Source organism: Camelus bactrianus, chromosome 17, assembly GCF_048773025.1.
Source record: "Camelus bactrianus isolate YW-2024 breed Bactrian camel chromosome 17, ASM4877302v1, whole genome shotgun sequence".
Taxonomy (NCBI): domain Eukaryota; kingdom Metazoa; phylum Chordata; class Mammalia; order Artiodactyla; family Camelidae; genus Camelus; species Camelus bactrianus.
Window position 1 is genome coordinate 30,941,459 of NC_133555.1, and position 18,088 is coordinate 30,959,546.

Sequence of the window (18,088 nt, forward strand, 5' to 3'; positions counted from 1 at the left end):
CACAGATGTCCCTGGCCTCTAGGACCCCAGCTCCCTTGCTCTCTACAGAATGGGCTTTCTTGCATATTCAGAGGTCTCTTTCAGCATTTCCCTCCGTGCCCCAGCAGCCTAAAGCTCCTCACTCCTCCCTTTCAAAGGAGGGGAGATGGTGAGGTTAGACAACTGAGCAGTGGCAGGATCACGGCTGCCTTCCTCGGGGACAGGGGCTCTGAAGCCAAGATCTTGGGTTTTTATCTTATTTTCATGACAAGCATGAGCAGTGCCATGATATCCCCTGCAGGAATTTGCCTGTGCTTGCTAGTGGTGACACACTTAGCCGTCACAGGGTAACAGACTCTCATTGCTGTAAAGAAGCCAGACTCTTGTTGGATAATGTGGGTCAAGGCCAGACCAAGGTTTCTGTGTCTAAAGCAAGAATTATACCCTGACAAGAACTATTTCTGTAAGACCAGGGACATGGGGAGCACAGCATCCTCACAGAGGCCCCCATCCTGGCAGGATCACCAGCAATGTCAGGGGCCTTCTTTAGGGTCCATAGTATCTCAGGCAATAAAAGACCACCCCCCGCCACAAAAACATACACAAAATACAGAGTTTCCTGAAGACATGAGGCTGCTTCCTCTTATTACAGATCTCAAGGCTAACCCAGAAGCCTCAAGAAACCTTGAAAAGCCACGAGGCCCAAACCCCACCTCGCTCCCCCCATCCATGAGGATGGATGCCTGCATGCCCAAGGCAGGTGGTCTCTGCTCCCCTGGGACAGGAACCACTCGTCTGCTCCTGGTAACCCACCCGGAGCTGTAGGGCTAAGTTAGTCTTTGAAAACATATTTCTCATGGCCATCACAGTATTTCCTGCTAAACTGAAGCCCCCTTTACCTGCAGAGGCCTTCACGGCTGTACCAAGCCCAACCTCTTCTTTGCAAACCCTCTGCAAGCACTAAAGCTGCACAGGTCAGCTCTGTCTCTGACCCAGACTCGCTCCCACCCTCAGGCAAGCTCTTCCTCTCAGGGCCACCACATGCTCACAGAATGACAAAGGGCTCGAATCTGACACTCACTGTCCCTTTCCACTTGCAGGTCTTCTGATGAGAGGAGGACTCTGATACAACATTCATTCAGACCATCCAGGGCTTAGTCAAGTCTAATTCCAATTACCTCTGTGCTCGGCATTCCCACGAATGGCTGAGACCACTCTTGAGAAAACAGGGCAATTTTTCCCCTCTGCTCTTACCAGCTGGTTTTGTGTCCCTTAGTCTGACTCTTCTCACATAGGCTCCTCCTCCAGAGTCGTCTGGCCAGGGCCGACCTCAGTGGCGGTAACTAGCGTGCGTGCGCAGGCAGAGCTTTGTGGGGCTGGGGACCACAGTGGTGGCTCAGGCAGATGGGGCAAGACAACAGCTGTCTGCATAACTGCCTTGCATGAGGATGGTCCTGTGCTAATCCCAGGGCTTCTGATGAGGGGCTACGTTAAGCATTATTTTAGAGCATAGATTGAAACCTAAGTGTTTCCCACATAAGCCCTTCCCCATTCCTACTCGCAAAGACAAATGCCCCAAAATTTTGGTATCCGAGAAGTCTATTTTTAACTTCATTCTTGAAACTGGCACTACTAGCTTTAGCCTGGTCTTGGGCAAACCAGCCAGGGACTGGAAGACCCAGAGGCCATTTGAAACATGGAACCTGGAAAAGAAAAATCAATCAAACACCACCGCTGGAATTTCTAAACAGTTTAGATTAAAAAGCATCATTTGGGGAAAAGTGTTTAAAAAGTCTGTCTTCCAGGCTAAGAATATTCATGCTGAATTAAATAAATTTTCTGAGTTGGTTCAGCTGCTTCTTTAAAAGGTACAGTTCAAAGAGGAAATTCCAGGGCAGTCTTGGCTAAAACACACATCTGGGGGAAAAGCAAGAGGAAAACAACACAACAAAGTTTCAAAGAAATCAAATTAAAACATGGGCATCTTACAAACACACCACACAGCACATGCACCCCACGCCATGCCCGTGTGTAAGGAAAAGGCATCAGAGGTCTTGGGAGAAGAGTCTCCCGAAGAGAAAGTTCAGTCTCTGCAGTTTACCGTGATCTTTAGCCCTGTGTTGGCGAAAGCAGCAAAACCTCCTTTTCTTCTTATCCTCTTTTAGCAAATCGGCCACTGTGACCCCTTCGGGTGGAACACAGGCAATTTCATTATGGTTCAGTAGAGGGCAGCAAGAGCAATGCAAACAGGCCTGAGGATGCGAGAGGCAGCCCCATCATGGGTTCTGGCACATGAACCCCCAAACTGTCCTCCTCCCACGCAGAAATCTACAATTTAGGATCTGACCCGCAGAGCAGACGTGCACTTTCTGTAGCTAGTCTACATATGCCTGTCTTCGAGAATCTGTCCTAACCCACTCTGGACAAAGGTTTTCGGGTTTAGCTTCCCCTCTAGGAAGGACATTAGGAAGAGGGCGCTTCATCAGGAGTCCTGGGTGCTGACTGGCTCTGTGAGTGCAGCCAGGACCGCTATATGCGGCAGGACATGCAGGATTAAAGTGGTGGGCTCTGGACTTGGGCAGACCAGGTCCCAACCCAGCCCTGCCTCTCACTGGACGGATGACTGTGGACAGGTTACCCCACTGCGTTAAGCCTTAGTTTCTTCACTCGTAAGACATTAGTAACAGTTGACCCCACACTTCCAAGGGCTGTTGTAAGCGGTGAATGGTAGATACAGTGATACAAGATTGGGGAAGCATAGTCAACCTTGGTCAATCCCCCATGGCCACTGGGTCACACACACAAAAAAAATGTTTCTAGGGTCTCTAGCCCCTTCCAGCTCTGTGATATAATGGCCGCCCCAGGTTAGGTAACCTTTGCTGGGGCAGCAGAAGGAATGCTGGGTGGGCAAGGACTCAGGAGAAACAGGCACTTGCACTGGATTGGCGGGCACGGAAACTAGGGTCACTTGGCCTACCACTCACATTTCCAAAATGAGCCTTCTCTTGGACCCAGCAGAACCCTTTCTGGTCACCATTCCCCTAGGAAGGTGAGCATGGGTGGACACACAGGTGTTGCATTTGGGGGATGAATGGTGGCTACCGTGTGGACTGTGACAATACTTGGGTTCAAATCCCAGCTTTGCCACTTAACCATCACTCGGCCCTTCATCTCTTTGTGCTTTGCTTTCCTCCTCTGCCAAGTTCTGGTCTCAGAGTTGTGTGAGGAATAATGACTAAGGTACCCCACAGCCCTCAGAACAGTGTCTGACACACAGGAAGCACTAGATACATGTGAGGTACCAACTGGTGTTCTCTCGTTCAGCAAGTCATCACTGGGAGCTCACACAGGTGAAAAAGACCACACTAGGTGCCAGCCACACAGTGCAGAACAGAAACAGACCCTGCTTCTGCTCCCTTGGAGCTCACAGTTTCATGGTGGAGGAAGATAGCAACCAGACAATCACACGACAAGTGTAAAATCGCCATTCCGACAACTGCTCAAGTAGAGTCCACATGCTCTACAGATGATCTAGTCCACTGCAGCAGCTTTCATAATGGCCATTTATTAAAAATAGCCAAAATGTTGTTTAAAAACATGGAAAGATGTCTATGGTTCCTGGTGCAGTGAAAAAGGCAAGTTGAAGAACCACCTGCACTGGACGACCTAATGGTGGGGACCAGTGAGTGTGCCATCTGTGCAAAACCAGGTTCTCGTGTGCAAAACCAGGTTCTCGCGTGCAAAACCAGGTTCTCATGTGCATAGACAAGGCCAGAAAGAACAGGCCCCAACTGCCAAGCCTGCTTCTCTCTAAGGATAGGGGTGAGAGATGTTCTTTCTTTATATACTTTGCTGTTTTATGAATTCCTTACAGTGGACAAATATTGCTTATGCAATCAAAATATATTAAAATCAAAAACAACCCGGACTTGGGGCTCCAAAAACCCGGCTGGAGGGCCCACTTCTCTCCACGGCGGGGCAACCATCCCCAAATCCATCTCCCACCAGCTCCTGTGAGGCCGGCCCTGGGCAGAGGACGACTCCCAGCAACTCCAGGGAGAGGGTGTCTCCTGTAACTCCAGTACTGGGCTCTCCCCAGAGAGGGTGTTATCTTGGACAAGTGTTTACCACCTGCAGCTCTCACTGCTGCTGTTTGCTCTACAGCTTTTACTTGAATGTTTTCCATTTTGAACTCGTGCCCTGAGGTACTTTAACTGTGATGAAAGTAGTTTCCTAAATCAAAATTCGGAGACACAACCTTTTTAAATAGAACCAACAAATGTCCATGCTTGGTGCTTGCCAACAGTTAATACAATCTCTGGTTTTCTGCCCACCCCCAAATCAAACACTGCAGAAAAAGGCATCAAGGTGGCACATGCAGAACAGAGGTGACAGTTGTGACAACCTTGTGCACTGAGACAAGTGGGGGGGGGCAGTGTCCCAGTGAGAGGCGGGCAAGGGGCTCCCAGCCTCCAGGATGGCTGATCTGAAGAAGAGAAGACAGAGGCTCTGTGCTGTGGTTAAGCTGGAGTTTCAGGTATCCCCTCCTTTCCTTTGGGCATCAAATATCCTCGCAGGGATTACTGACCATTCATAGTTCCCCAGGAAAAGGCCTTGCTTTTCTGGCCAGAATTTTAAAATGAACTTCCTTTAAAAAGATTTCATTATTTGTAATGCTATTTTTTAAAAAGACTAATCACTGACAATGAGAAGAGTTTAAAATAGAATTTTAGGCTTTCAGATTTTAATGGCCCTAGCAAAACTCCATTGTTAACTCAGAAGCAGCTGCACATGTCTCAAAAATCACTTTGAGATTTGGCAGAGTTTCTTAAGAAACTCGAAGCTCAGCAAAAAATTAAATAAAATTATCCTTGAAAATTTCCCAAATGCTCAGGAACTAACTTCCAAGGGAATCTTGTCCATTCAATTAGTTGTGCAACACTAGCTTTCTAACAGCAAATCTAGGGAAGTGACAATGTAAATAGTGTGTGGACGCACAAAGCGGAAGCTACCTGTCACCACAGCTACCAGACAGCCCTAAAGTCAGGGACCTGATTGCCTCTCTGTCTGTCTTCTTTCAAACATAATATTCAGTGTGCTGGCATTCAGGAGCTCCCACCCCCGGTTTCACACTGGAACCTCCAGGGAACCACACGCAGGTCACACCACAGATAGACAAACCAGCATGGGGGTGGGGATGGCATCAGGATGTGCCCTCACTCCCCGGGTGACTGTCACGTACAGCCAGAGTTGGGTACCACAGAGGCTGACAGTGACATTCAGTAGATCAGAGAGAAAAGATAATGTAAGCGCATCTCCAAGAGCTTGATTTGACATTCGTTCTCTGACAGCAAGCAGCAACAAGCCAGGAATGGACTTCAAGGGCCAGAGAGCTGTGCTACTGTATCTCGAAAGTCAACAGGTTTATATTCCATCAATACTCGAGAAACTTAAAGTTCCTAAATAGAAAAGTATAGGGACCCGGTCCTAAAAGGGGTCCTCAGCCTGAGGCTGGGGAGAGGTCTAGTGGAATCCCCAAGAAGAATTCTGTTTAGGTCACGCTGTCCTGGAGTCTGACGACAACAGCAGCAGCAAGTATTCCTGCCGCTACAACGGCTCCTTATCGAGCATTTAATCCTCATGACAAACCTGTGGGCAAATATCTTTATCCCTTTCCTGCAGGCAAAGAAACTGGGGCTCAGAGATGCTGGGTGATGTGCCTAACACTCCTGTCCAAAATCCAAGTCACCAAACTCAACTGCAGCCAACTCCTGAGAAGAGTGTCACAGTGCCCACCGGCCCAGCCCCTGCCTTCTGTGGGCTTATGCCATCAGCCATTATTAATGGCTTCCAATACTCCCCTCCCCTCTTTCTACATTGGGCTCAGCCATCAGGGAGGCTTCTCACACTGTCACTTAAATCCTTCATGTCTGGGGGAAAACGGTCCCAATGCATCCAGGATCCAACCCAAAACGACAGTCAGTGGCGTTAATATCCTGAAGCCGTGTGGACAGTCAGGAGCCCCAGGGAGCAGCCCCTCCTTCCCTAGAGAGAAGACAGGGCAGGGCCAGGGTGGAAGGTGTATGGTGAGTCTTACATACTCAGGGAGGATGCTGGCGCTGGCAATGCCCACACTTCACTATCTGCAAACAGGTGACAGAGACCAGATCTACAGTGTGCAGGCGGTAGGTAAGTCAGCCACGGTTTGCTGGTGAGGAGGCCCACATGGGCCACAGTGAACCCCTCTCCCCCTGTGTTTCTGGCTGTCAGACACCGTTGCTTGTGAGGAGGAAATAGCTGGCAGCCACCTGAGGTCCCAGGCTTCTCAGAACTTCTGCGCTGCTGGAAAATGTGCTCAGGGAGGCTCACTTCCTCCTTGGGGGGGGCTTCCTCCTTCTCAAGCCAGTTCAATCTCTACATGGTTCCCAAAGCCTGGGATTTCAGCTTCATTTCTAACCCTAATCCACCAAGGCACTGGGACTCTGACAACTGGAGAAATACTGTGCGCCTCACTCCACAGGGAAGTCCAGCACCTAGCAAAAGAGCTGATGAAGAACCAGGGTGCACCAGAAAGAGATGCTATTCCGGACCCAACACCAAGCTGGCCCCACGTTTTGAGTTATACATCCCAGCACGCAGCAAAAGCCATGATGCTGACCTTCCAGAGACACAGCACGGCTTCATGGGGTTTGGAGCCCTAGTTACACAGTGAATTCTAAGGCTCTACAACCCTTAAAGGGGCTTTGTTTCTTTCCTTAATTACATTACTAAGTAATGCACTTGAGGGCTTTGAATATTTGTAAACTTCGCCCTTTGTCTATACCATTTCCTCAGCCTGAAAATCACCCCCCTCCTTGACCTTCCACAGCCATAGGCCACCTGTCCCTCAGAGCACAGTGGGAACCTGGCCTCTCCCAAGGGCCTTCCCTGAATCTCTGCACCCCTCAGCTCCCACCGCAGACTGCTGGCCCTTGATTACAGTGCCAGCTTCTCTGCTCTGTCTCACCTAAGGCACCACCTCCACACCTACCCCCAACGGGAAGGTCTCCAAAGGCAGAGGCACTGATTTCATCATCACACACCAAGGTTCCTTACAGAGGCGGGACACAGCAAATGTGGGGCCAAGACACAAGGGTGGACCCTCAGGACTACTGAAAGAGGCTGGTTCAAGTCCTCAAATCACGAGCCATAAAAAGAGTTCCAGCACAACTGGCGATGACAACACTCACACAGACCCCTGTCTGTTTCTAGAGGTTGAGCAATAGGGGGACGAAAGGACACCTGCCTGTGAGAGGGCCCTGCTCTGCCCCTACAGACACATCTACGCTGGCAAAGCAAGGTGCTCTGCTCAGAAGAAGGGACACAGCTTTTGCTGGTTTACACAACACAGGCGACGTGCTGAGCTGAGGAGAGCATGGACCTCTGCAGGGCAGCGTCACTCCCAAAGCTTGGGAATGAAGAGGATAAGAGTGGGGCAGGCTGCCTTGTTGTGGCCCTGCCGCAGGGGCAGAAGCTCCGGGAAGGCCGCAGGACTCTGGCTCCAATGCCTGGGACGGAGCTGCACCAAAGATGCGCAGACACTCCTTACACCTAATCACAGGGAGGACGTGTCATGGGTGTGGAGTGCCTGTGAACATCCACTTATAAACTCTCATCTCGTATTCAATGAACCTTGCCTAGAGATCTCCCCGGTTTCCTCACCCTCAGGCTCTTCCTTGAGGTGGCAGTGGGTGTGGCCTGGGAAGTGGGAAGCGGGGCGGGGCGCAGCCTGCACGCACTGCCCCACCATTAGCACACAGGACTGAGTTGAGCATATACCCCTGGTAACAGGAAACTCCCACTCTCCGCCGAAGCACAGACTCAGAGTCCCATTCTGTTAGGGATCCTCTACACCACAGGTCCTGGCCTCAGCTTCCCCACTCCACTTCTGAGGGAGGGGGCACCCATCAGCCTGTCCATCCTCCCCAGTTTGACCTGCCCTGACCTGCACACCCCTGGGGTTCCAGCTAAAGGATGAGCCTGTCACGTTCTCCCTGAGCCTTCATTTGCCCAAACTCCAGGTCCTTCTCATACCACTGCCTTGACTCAGTGTTTTTCCTCACCTATCTCAGATCCATCCATCCTTCAAGGCCCAGGCCCCAAGACCCCACAGCTCTCTCCTAGCCCCCTGCAGCCAGCCCTTCTTCCCCTCAGCCCCTCAGTACACGTCCTGCCTCCTCGTGCTACCTGCACCTGTCTCCTTGTGCTGCGTTCATGTGTGTGAGGGAATGCCTTCCCCAGAAGGAGCAAACCTCATCCTGCCCATTTCAGGGGTTCTCCTGGCATTCCGCACCTGGCCTTAGTGAATCAAGGGGCTGTGCTCCAGGTGGGGCTGACTCAGCCACTTTCCATGGATTGAGGCCTAACCTGGTTTCTCAGGCCTCTCAAGGGACAAGCACCCTCAGTCTCTACCACCAGCCAGTCTAGATTTGAAGCACATCACAAATGTCTTAGTCAACTCTGCTGCTGAATTTCAATTGCCTCTTTCACCTGAGGCACAGATGGCCTCGGGAAGAATGAGAGCCGGAAAAGTGTATGGTAAAAGAAATGCTTTGGTTGACAATGGCAATTAATTCCAGTGGTAGAGGGAGTCTGGGGACCCCACGACTGCAGAAAGGGTTTTACGGTGCTGAGCGTCCCACTGGGGAACTGGTAGGGTGGGCTCCGGAGCAGCCCCACTGACTCACGTGCCTCCTAACACTGCCCTGAATGGTGAGCTGGTGCATTCCCAGTCCCCTGATGGGCTAAGCTTTTGGCGCCCCATGGCTCAAGCTGCTGGGTGGGAGGGACTCTGCTCTTCAAGTTCCCTTCCAGCAGCCCTGTTCACTCTAGGGTGAAGGAACCTCAACTTCTCCTCCTCCAGTGCACAGCAAATACACGTCTTATCAGGCCTCTGCCCTCATAGAAGGGGCCCACAGCCCATCTGGCTGACCCCCCTCAATCATAAAGCCTCATGGTGAGACAGGCAGCTAAACCCCACACCTCAGGCAGAAATTCCGTCCGTGTAAAGGCACTGCTCTCTCTGACGCGCAGCAGGGGAACCAAGTGGCTGCAGGAAGGCCTCGGCCTCAGACTGGGTCACAGGGAGACACTGGCTGTGGGAGGGTGTCTGAACGGCACGCAGGCTCTGTCGGGTCCAGAGTGGGAGGGGCACCACCTACTATTCCGTTTGCTTTCCTCGCCTCCTTCTTCTTCATTCTCAGGATCAATGTCCTCTGCTTGGGTGATCCAATCCAAGTAGCCCTTTAGATCCTCTTCCAGCTGCTGCTTCTCCCGGAGCTTCTGGAAGTCTCCCCGGGCTTTAGCCTTCTCCCTTTCCTTTGAGAATTCTCTGAAGGAGGCAAAGAGAACAGCACATATCAGAACGTCCCCCGGGACCTGCGCCACAAGCCATCTGCCCTGCCGCAAACAGTCTTGTGGCGGGACACACGGCACCAAGGACAGCCACACGAGCACAGCAAAAGGGGCCACACACGTGGACAGGACACAGGACAGTGCCTCCCCAAGCAAGACCGTGGGGGTCAGAGCTGCAGAGACCACACCAACACATGCACCGTATCTAGAAAACGAACTCCCTTCAGGAGCTCTGTGCTCTCCAGGAGCCGAGGCCCAAAACCTCACAGGCTATCACGGCAGGCCTCCTGACCCCCAACCAGAGGCCTGGACTCAGATGTCCCACCTCCCCCAGACCCTCCCCAGACAGCCAGCATCACACTTCAGAAAGAAAGGACCCAACAGGGCCAAGCTGTGGTCAAAGAGGGCTTCTTCCATAAATTCAGGTAACACGTAGCACTCCTAGTGTACTGACCCCTTTGTGTGAACCAAGAGCCCTGAGACCCCGGCTCCCCACCACCTGCAGGTTCCAGCCAGAGCACTGGACAGGGTCAGGGCAGACCCCACTGCACAGCCCTGTTCTCCCTTCCCAGATAAGAAATGGATCGCTGGTGAAAACCACTATTTTCCTTAACCCTTGCTTCTTGCCATGATCTTTTCCCCAAAAGTCTCCCCTGTAGGAGGTGAAAAGGCAGTACGATTTGTTGCCCATTTATGGGCACACCTGCCTGGAAAGGCTCTGGCAGACTGTCAATGTTTCCAACTGTTCATCGTTTACTCTACGTTTCATGTCCGCAGGCCTATATCTCTGCGTATGTACAGAATCCCACATTCGCTCAGGCAAGTCGGAGAGTCAGGTGGCTGATTACCCAATTTTCATATACAAGGGACCATCTGCATTTCCAACAGTGAATCGTAAGAGGAGCCAAGTTATGCATGTTATGGATTTAGTAAGTACAATTAAAGAGCAGCTAAGAAAGCAGGTGAGGTTACAGGCAGTGCAACTTCTGCACACAGACCCCGGGATTCTGACGGACACTACATCTGTCTTCCTTCCAATCCAAAGCTGGCAAATCTCCCTCTCAGGGACCTCATTAATCTTACCCAACCCGACTGATGAAGGGAGGTCACCTGCTTACATAAAAAGCCAACCTCTACTTTCTCTCCTCCTTCCCACTCTCCACTCTGGACTGTCGAGGGGCTGAGCAGATGCTTGAACACCCAGGGACACTGATACTTCAGGTAAGACACTGGAAGCCTCACCGAGGTGCCACCCTCTGTCCCCAGATAGAAAGAACACCCTCATTGCCCCCAAATCACCCACTTTTCAGACACCCCAGGATCTGTCCTTGGCTCTATTAGAGCTGGCCCTTCCCACCTTCATTCTCTGGGAAGTGAGGAGGCCAGGCTGTGTGGCACCCAGAGCAGGGGAGCTGACTCCAGGGGGTCCATGAAGCTGATCAAGGCCCAGAGATGCTTTCTGCACTCCCAGCCCAGGGCCATTCCTCCCGGAGAGAACATCTTCCCATCTCAAAATAGAAAGGCTTTTGCAGGCATGTTGTCACTCACAGAAACCACACCCAGAGCCTTGGCTTCCTGAGATATAGGATAAGTGTAATGTCCTGGGTAGTTCACCAGATGCCTCTGAACTCTGAGAATGTCACATGCAAACCAGAATCTCACGTGGAGGCCTGGAGTGTCACATGTCAACATGAAGATGCATTATGTTGTCTGTTTTCTTAAATACGTTGTAAAGACCAAGTCTGTGGGCCTTCAATTCTGTTGCTTACCAAAAATATCCCAGGAAAAAATCTTTTTGCATGTTTCGGTTCTGAACTTAGAGTACCCAATTCACATCACATAAGACAGGGTCTTCTTATTTTGGTTACATATCTGATCTGAATTCTTGAAAAAAAAAAAACTAAAATAATGGAAGAGTTACCCTTAAGTTTCACAGGGAATTTTGCTTTAATATCTTACTTTACGAAGTTTTTTTAAACATTAGAAATACAAAAAACAAACAAACAAATCCCTTCTAACAAGTTGTATCACTGTTGTACATTCTTGGTTGTTGGGGTATAGCAAGGCATTCCCAGGTAAAATCCTACTATGAACTAAAATTTCTGAGAATAGAACACACTGCCAAGTCCTCGCTTTTAGCCCGTTTATATTAAATAATAATCACTATTATAACTGTTCATATAACAAAACTGTTAATATAAATGATCTGAACTGATTTGAGACAGTCCCTTTAGAATGACCTAGTACTTAGCAGGCAAATAACATTTGCTGATGTGGACAGAACTGAGATCTACAAGGCATGCATCTCCTCCTGTCAGCCATGAGCTGCAGAAGAGGAGGTGCAGGGACATGGGGGCTCTGGGATAATCTCAGCTGGCCTGCTGGTCCTCCCAGACCATGCTGGGCTCTAAGTCTGAGGATCTGGATTCTAGGCCCCTCTCTGTCACTTTCCTTTTCTGAGCTTCAGTTTCTTCACCTGCAAAGCAGACGTGATACTTAATCCCTGTGAGACAGGAGAACAGGTAAGACATTCAATAAAATGCTATTGTGAAAATCAGAAAGCACTGTACCAATGTGAAGTTCAAATGTATCACAGTTGTTGAACCTGGGAATAAAAGGCCACTGGAGGAGGTTTCTCAAATACCAAAAGGAGAAAACTTGCAAACCGCTCTGAATGGGCTCTAAGCTGCATGATGCCTGCAAAACTGGGAGAAGCACAAAAGGACACACGGGATCCTAGGGCTCAGAGTGACCTCGATAAGCCAGCAAGCGCCCTACCAGCCCTGCACCACTATCTGCTCAGTGGAAAATAACTCATTCCCGTCACAACAAACCCTGCATTCCAGAAAATCTCGCCTGAGTCCAATGAATCTTTATCACCCTCAGTGGTTGACGAAAAAGACAGTTTTCCATTTACATCAGAATTCATCATTCTAGAACCCTATGACTCAGGGATTAAATAATAGTCACTATTATAAAAGTTAATTTGACAAAGCTATTGGTAGAAACCATCCGGCTTTCACAAGTGACTAGAGACCTGACAACTCACATGTGATAGAAGCCTACCTGTTCCAGATCGTAAGGGGAAAAAAAAAAAGATTTTAAGCAGTGCTTGGACCAAAAAGCACATATATTGTGCCATTCCCCTTGGATGCAAAAGAAGAGGAAACAAGGAAATACGAATATTACCACAGGAAGTATCTGAAGGATGAAGCATAAAATAAGGTCAAAGAGGGCTTCTTCCATAAATTCAGGTAACACTAAGCACTCCTAGTGTGTACTGACCCCTTTGTGTGAACCAAGAGCCCTGAGACCCCAGCCCCCCACCACCTGCAGGTTCTAGCCAGAGCACTGGACAGGGTCAGGGCAGACCCCACTGCACAGCCCTGTTCTCCCTTCCCAGACAGGAAATGGATCGCTGGTGAAAACCACTATTTTCCTTAACCCTTACTTCTTGCCATCTCCTTTGCCGGGGACAAAGGGAGCAGAGGGAGTAAAGTAGGAGTGACACCAAATATACTTTTTTCTATAATTTGGACATTTGGAATCATTTAACTGTTCTACACATTAAATTTTTAAATTACACCAACAATGTTGGGATGGGGGAAAAATAGCTCTAAAACAGAAGTGAATTGAAACAAATGAATCTGGTTGTACTTCAAAGGAACACCACAACCACCCTGAAGAAGAAAGATAAAACTAGTTCAAGTAGCTCATGAACACGTGACTGCATCCTCCCGGTTGTGGGCAGGACTGGAGTGAGGGTGGAACCACAGACAAATGCTGAGCTCTTCTTAGTCGGCTTGGTTTTCTGTAGCAATATGGATGGTATCATGCTGAAACTATTTTAGATGTATTACAGGATTTAACAAATGAGTTAATGTGTCAATGCTGTTGGGAGCCAGGGTTCTCCCTGTGGAAGGGATATAGAAAGATGAGAGGCAGAAGATGAGAAAGAACCCTCTGGGTACTGATGTGATTCATGACTTCTAAAGATGTAGGCATGTGACTACATGTATAAAGGTAAGGATGTGTATGTAAATGCATGAACCTCTTAGCTCTGTTGGAAGTATCTAGAAACAAAGAAATCCCCCCCGTAGCTATGAGCACACCTGGCACCCAGATCTCGGGCTCCAATACCATTTCCTGTTAAAGGGATAAGCAGTCTTTCGACAAATGGCTGATTCCAAGGCTGGGACAGGGTAGATATAGGACTAAGAAAGTAAGAAAGTGCTAAACACATAACAAAACACACAAAAAACACCAGCCAAAAAATATTATGATGGGGGCATGAGAAGCACCTCCCACTGGCCAGATCTGGGATAATCTGAACCTCCAAATAACTAAAAACAGTAAGAAATTTTTAAATATTTAAAAATAAGTCAGTCCACACCCCTTACAAATTAAAAAGCAAATGAGATAAAATATTAATAAAATATTCATAATAAATGAATTAGAGTAAAGGACACATGGATTACTCACTAAGCTATTCTTATTCCTACAACTTTTCTGTACATTTGAAATTACTTCCCAAATAAAAATTTTTTCGAAGTGTTTAGAAAATGTAACCATACTAATCAAATGCCAGTTTATGTTGTTTTACATTCATTTCAGCTCACCAGGTAGACTGGAGGCTCCTCAAGGGAATGGACAATGCTATCCATCTCGTTAAGTTTTCCTTTCCTCGTCTCTGCTCCCCTGTGGAGGCCCCTTCAAGCAAGCATGAAGACTAGGTACAAAAAAACATACTACACACAACAAAATGAGCCCTACTCCTGAAGAGGCCAGAATGCCTCAGGACAGAGAGCCCATGGTTCCTGCGATCACTCATACGCCTGAAATAAGTGTATATTTTAAAAAATTGAAATACAGTTAATTTACAATGTTGTGTTAGTTTCAGGCATAGAGCAAAGTGATTCAGTTATTTTATATATTCTTTTTCAGATTCTTTTCCGCTATAGGTTATTACAAGATACTGAATAGTTCCCTATGCTACATAGTAGGTCCTTGTTCATGTATTTTTATACACAGTAGTTATAACATAGCATTTCTGTTAACCCAAACTCCTAATTTTACCCCTTTCCCCTTTGGTAACCAGAAGTTTGTTTTCTATGTCTATTTTTGTTTTATAAATAAGTTCATTTGTACCACTTTTTTTTAGATACCACAAGTAAGTGATGTCATATGATATTTGTCTTTGCCTAACTTCACTAAATATGATTATCTCTAGGTCCATCCACATTGCTGCAAATGGCATTATTTCATTCTTTTTATGGCTGAGTAATATTCCATTGCGCGCGCGCACACGCGCGCGCGTGTGTGTACACACACACATATACATACTACATCTTTACCCATTCATCTGTCAATGGACATTTAGGTTGCCTCCATGTCTTGGCTACTGTAAACAGTGCTGCTATGAACACTGAGGTGTATGTATCTTTTTGAATTAGAGTCTTCTGTGGATAGATGCCTACGAATTGAGTGTCTGAGCCCATGGGCACTATCGAGCAGCCTCCACACCAGGCTGCCACTTTCCCTAATCACTTACAGGCCTGTGAGGGGGATTTTCTGTCTCAGGTTGTTAGAATATCTTCCCTCTGGGTCTATGTCCCATAAGGGGCAGTTTCTCAGTGAGGAGCCTCCCTGTCAACCGGACCTGACAATCCCCAAGGGCTCATGCTGGTCCGTCTGCACACACCTCGCCCACTGAGACAGCTGGAGGGGCCTGCCTCCCTCTCGGCTGGTTACCACCACTGCAGACCTGGACGCTGTCTGTCTGCTTGGAATGCCTCAGGGCGTCTCACTGCTGCCCTCAGGAATCAAGATCCAGCTCCACAGCCTGGTGCTCAGGGCCCTCTGGCCTTCTCCCTTCCCCTTCTCATAAACATACACCTTGTACTTTGGCCACATTCTTCCCCACTTTCCCAACCCTGTGAGCCTCTGTCCACAGAACTCCATCCACTGAGCATCCCTCTCCTATCTTTGAATTCCAGCTCCCCTTTCAAGATACAGCTTTCCCTGGTCACCCAGCCATCGAGTGCTGCCCTCCTCCGAATCATCAGAGCTCCCCTCACTGAGCACTAGCCGTGGACCTGTGAGTGCCCTCACCCCACCCGCCTCCTCAGTGGCGTACTTCAGAGTCCAGCACAGTTCCTCGCACCTCATCCTCACTGGAGAGGGCAGCTGGTGACGGAAGGACGTTGTCACTCTTGTTACAGGGACACTGAGGCTCAGGGAGTTTGGTCACACAACCCATCCAACTCCTGAATCCACCCTCCTAAGGACCTCAACATGGCACACAGGAGGCAGAGGAGGAAGAGGGCAGACGCATGAAGTGATGAGGATAAAAAATGAGCTTACAGTCAGTCCAGGAAAGGCCTTAAACCCCAAACTGAGCGATCTGCTTCCCTGTAGGCAATGGGGAACCAACAGAAGTCTGATAGGAGAAAGCGGCCATCAGCTTTGTCTCACAGAAGTGATATGTGGAGACAGAACAAAATAAGGAGAAAATGGTGGTAAGGAGGCCAGAAGGAATTCAGTCAACACTGGGTGAGGGATTAGATTAAACATCAATAAAAATGTGAGTAAAAATAACAGGATCCTGATAAAATTCCCAACTTTCTGCCGCTACTATTTGGAAAAGCACTTGTGAGGCCTGTCACCACTGATCCCCGCACCCACACCCCCTACTCACCGGTCCCTTTCACCTCCACCCTGTCCTTGCTAGCCCCCTAGGTCTCACTCGCACACCCACCGCTGACCTCTCAGCTAATGCGGATCTTCCTGCAGGACATGCCAGGTAAACATTCCCTGCCTAAGTGTTCAGAGAAGAAAGGCAGGAGGACCTAAGGGCAGAGGAAGGGCAAACAGGAGGTTAGTGGAGAAGAAAGGTCTCAGAAGAGCCACATTCCTGGTCCTCAGCCTCTGGAAAGCTGCCACGGAAAAGAGGAAGCAGACCCACTGTGGGCCCCAGGGAGCATGTGGACGTTTCCGAAGATGCTTTCAGTGCCAACGTCAGAAAAAATTTTGAACAGTCCAAGTCCATCAAAGGTGGAACGAAGAGCCTTGGAAGCAGCAACTTTCCCAGAGGGTGCGGACGGGGACCTGTGGTAGAGAAGGACTAGCCATCGGTGGAGAAGCTGGCATACGGGGTGTTGTAAAGACCTGTTGTCTGTCTTCCCCAGTCCCCACCACATCCCCTATCCCCCTCAGGACAGTACTTGCCCTGCGTTGCATTTGACTGTAGCTATAAGTTGAGTCTCCCCGGCTTCCTCTGTGGCTCAGAGGGATGCAGGACACCCAACTGCTGTGAAACGGTCCCTTCCCTGGGCAGCAGCTGGGCACCCTCTCTTAGACCTGGCAGCCAAAAAGCAGAAGGGCTGAGAATGATCAGAAAGAATGGCCAGGAGGGGTTCTGGCTGCAGAGCTGTGGTATAGCCCTCTGCCCCACCTGCTGGTACTCACAGAGGCCACAGCAAAGACCTTCCACTGATAGAGAGGCCAACAGAAGAGGACAAGAGGAAGCTCTCGCAGCCTGAGCCCTGCCACCTAGAGCAGCCCCTCAGCCATAAGCACACTCACTGGCCCTGGGTCCCAGCTAACCACCAGCAGCAGCTCCAGAGAGCCTGCACCTCACGGCTGGGGCTGACATGGTTTCCCAAAGGTTCTCTGACAGTAACGGAAAGAAACCTCTTCTGTACTGAGATCTTTATTTGGAGTCCTCAGAGGGTCTTAATGTTCACTGTCCACAGGGCCCACTAACTCGGTGTGGGACGGCAGGATGAGGATCCTCACTCCCATCTCACAAAGGTCAAAACTAAGCTTCAACAAGGTGATATTACTGACCCACGTCACATGCCAGGTAAACAGGACAACCAGGTTCTGAACCCAGCTCCAAACCTAGGTCTTTTTCCACAGGATTCCCAATCTTTGCCTCCTGGCTCAGGAGATGCATAGGATGGACACTTATTAGTCAGGATAGGAAGGGAGGGGTGGGATGGAAAGCAGCATTTACCCTCGCATTCTGATTTTCTTCCAGAGCCAACTCGGGCTGAGAGAAAGTGAGCAGCACCGTTCCTGTTCATCTCCCCACTTGCTGACCCACTCCCAAGAGGGTACCACTCCAGGGAGAGTCTCCCTGCCTGGAACCAGCCAGCTTTCCTGCTGGGAGCCCCTATGGAGCAGCCCCAGGAGCTGGGCACACACCCCACACTCTGCAGAGCCTCCCAAACCCCGATGTTGCCCAGGAGTTACAAGGCCTGACACCCCAACCTCCAGAAGCCCTGGTTCAGTAAACACTACCGTAGAGAGAGCACGTAGCCTAAAGAAAACTATCATCGTGCAGGTCAAACATGACTGCCACAAATGCAGAAGGACGACACACGGTCTGCTCTGGAATTTCTCATATGCCGCATAAAGTAAGTGGGCCACTGGAAATCACGGTGATTTAGAGACGATGTTTTTTTCTTGGATTGTAATACTATTTGTTTCAACCAAACCCACACAAATAAAATTTAGGCAAGTTAAATGCTTTGAAATTTACACACACGCACGCGTGCAGAGAAAACAGACACAAACAAGCGTAAAAGCCTCTAGTGAGCAAGGCCAACCAAATCAGTAGGGCTCAGATTTCTATAAAACGGATGACTCAAAAATTCATCAAAAACAAAAACAAACCTCCAGAAAGCAGCATTTATAAAAAGGCAAAGAGTAG

General features: G+C 49.2%; 1 protein-coding gene across 8 annotated transcripts in view; it reads right to left on the reverse strand.

The window, feature by feature from the left end:
* The window catches only part of CACNA1D (calcium voltage-gated channel subunit alpha1 D), a 295,056-nt gene that overhangs the window by 91,270 nt on the left and 185,698 nt on the right, over nt 1-18,088 (reverse strand). For all 8 annotated transcript variants that reach the window (XM_074344649.1, XM_074344648.1, XM_074344651.1 and 5 more), the window contains exon 9: nt 9,180-9,349. In XM_074344649.1, coding sequence (XP_074200750.1) covers nt 9,180-9,349 — 170 coding nt within the window. The remainder of the gene's footprint in view (nt 1-9,179; nt 9,350-18,088) is intronic.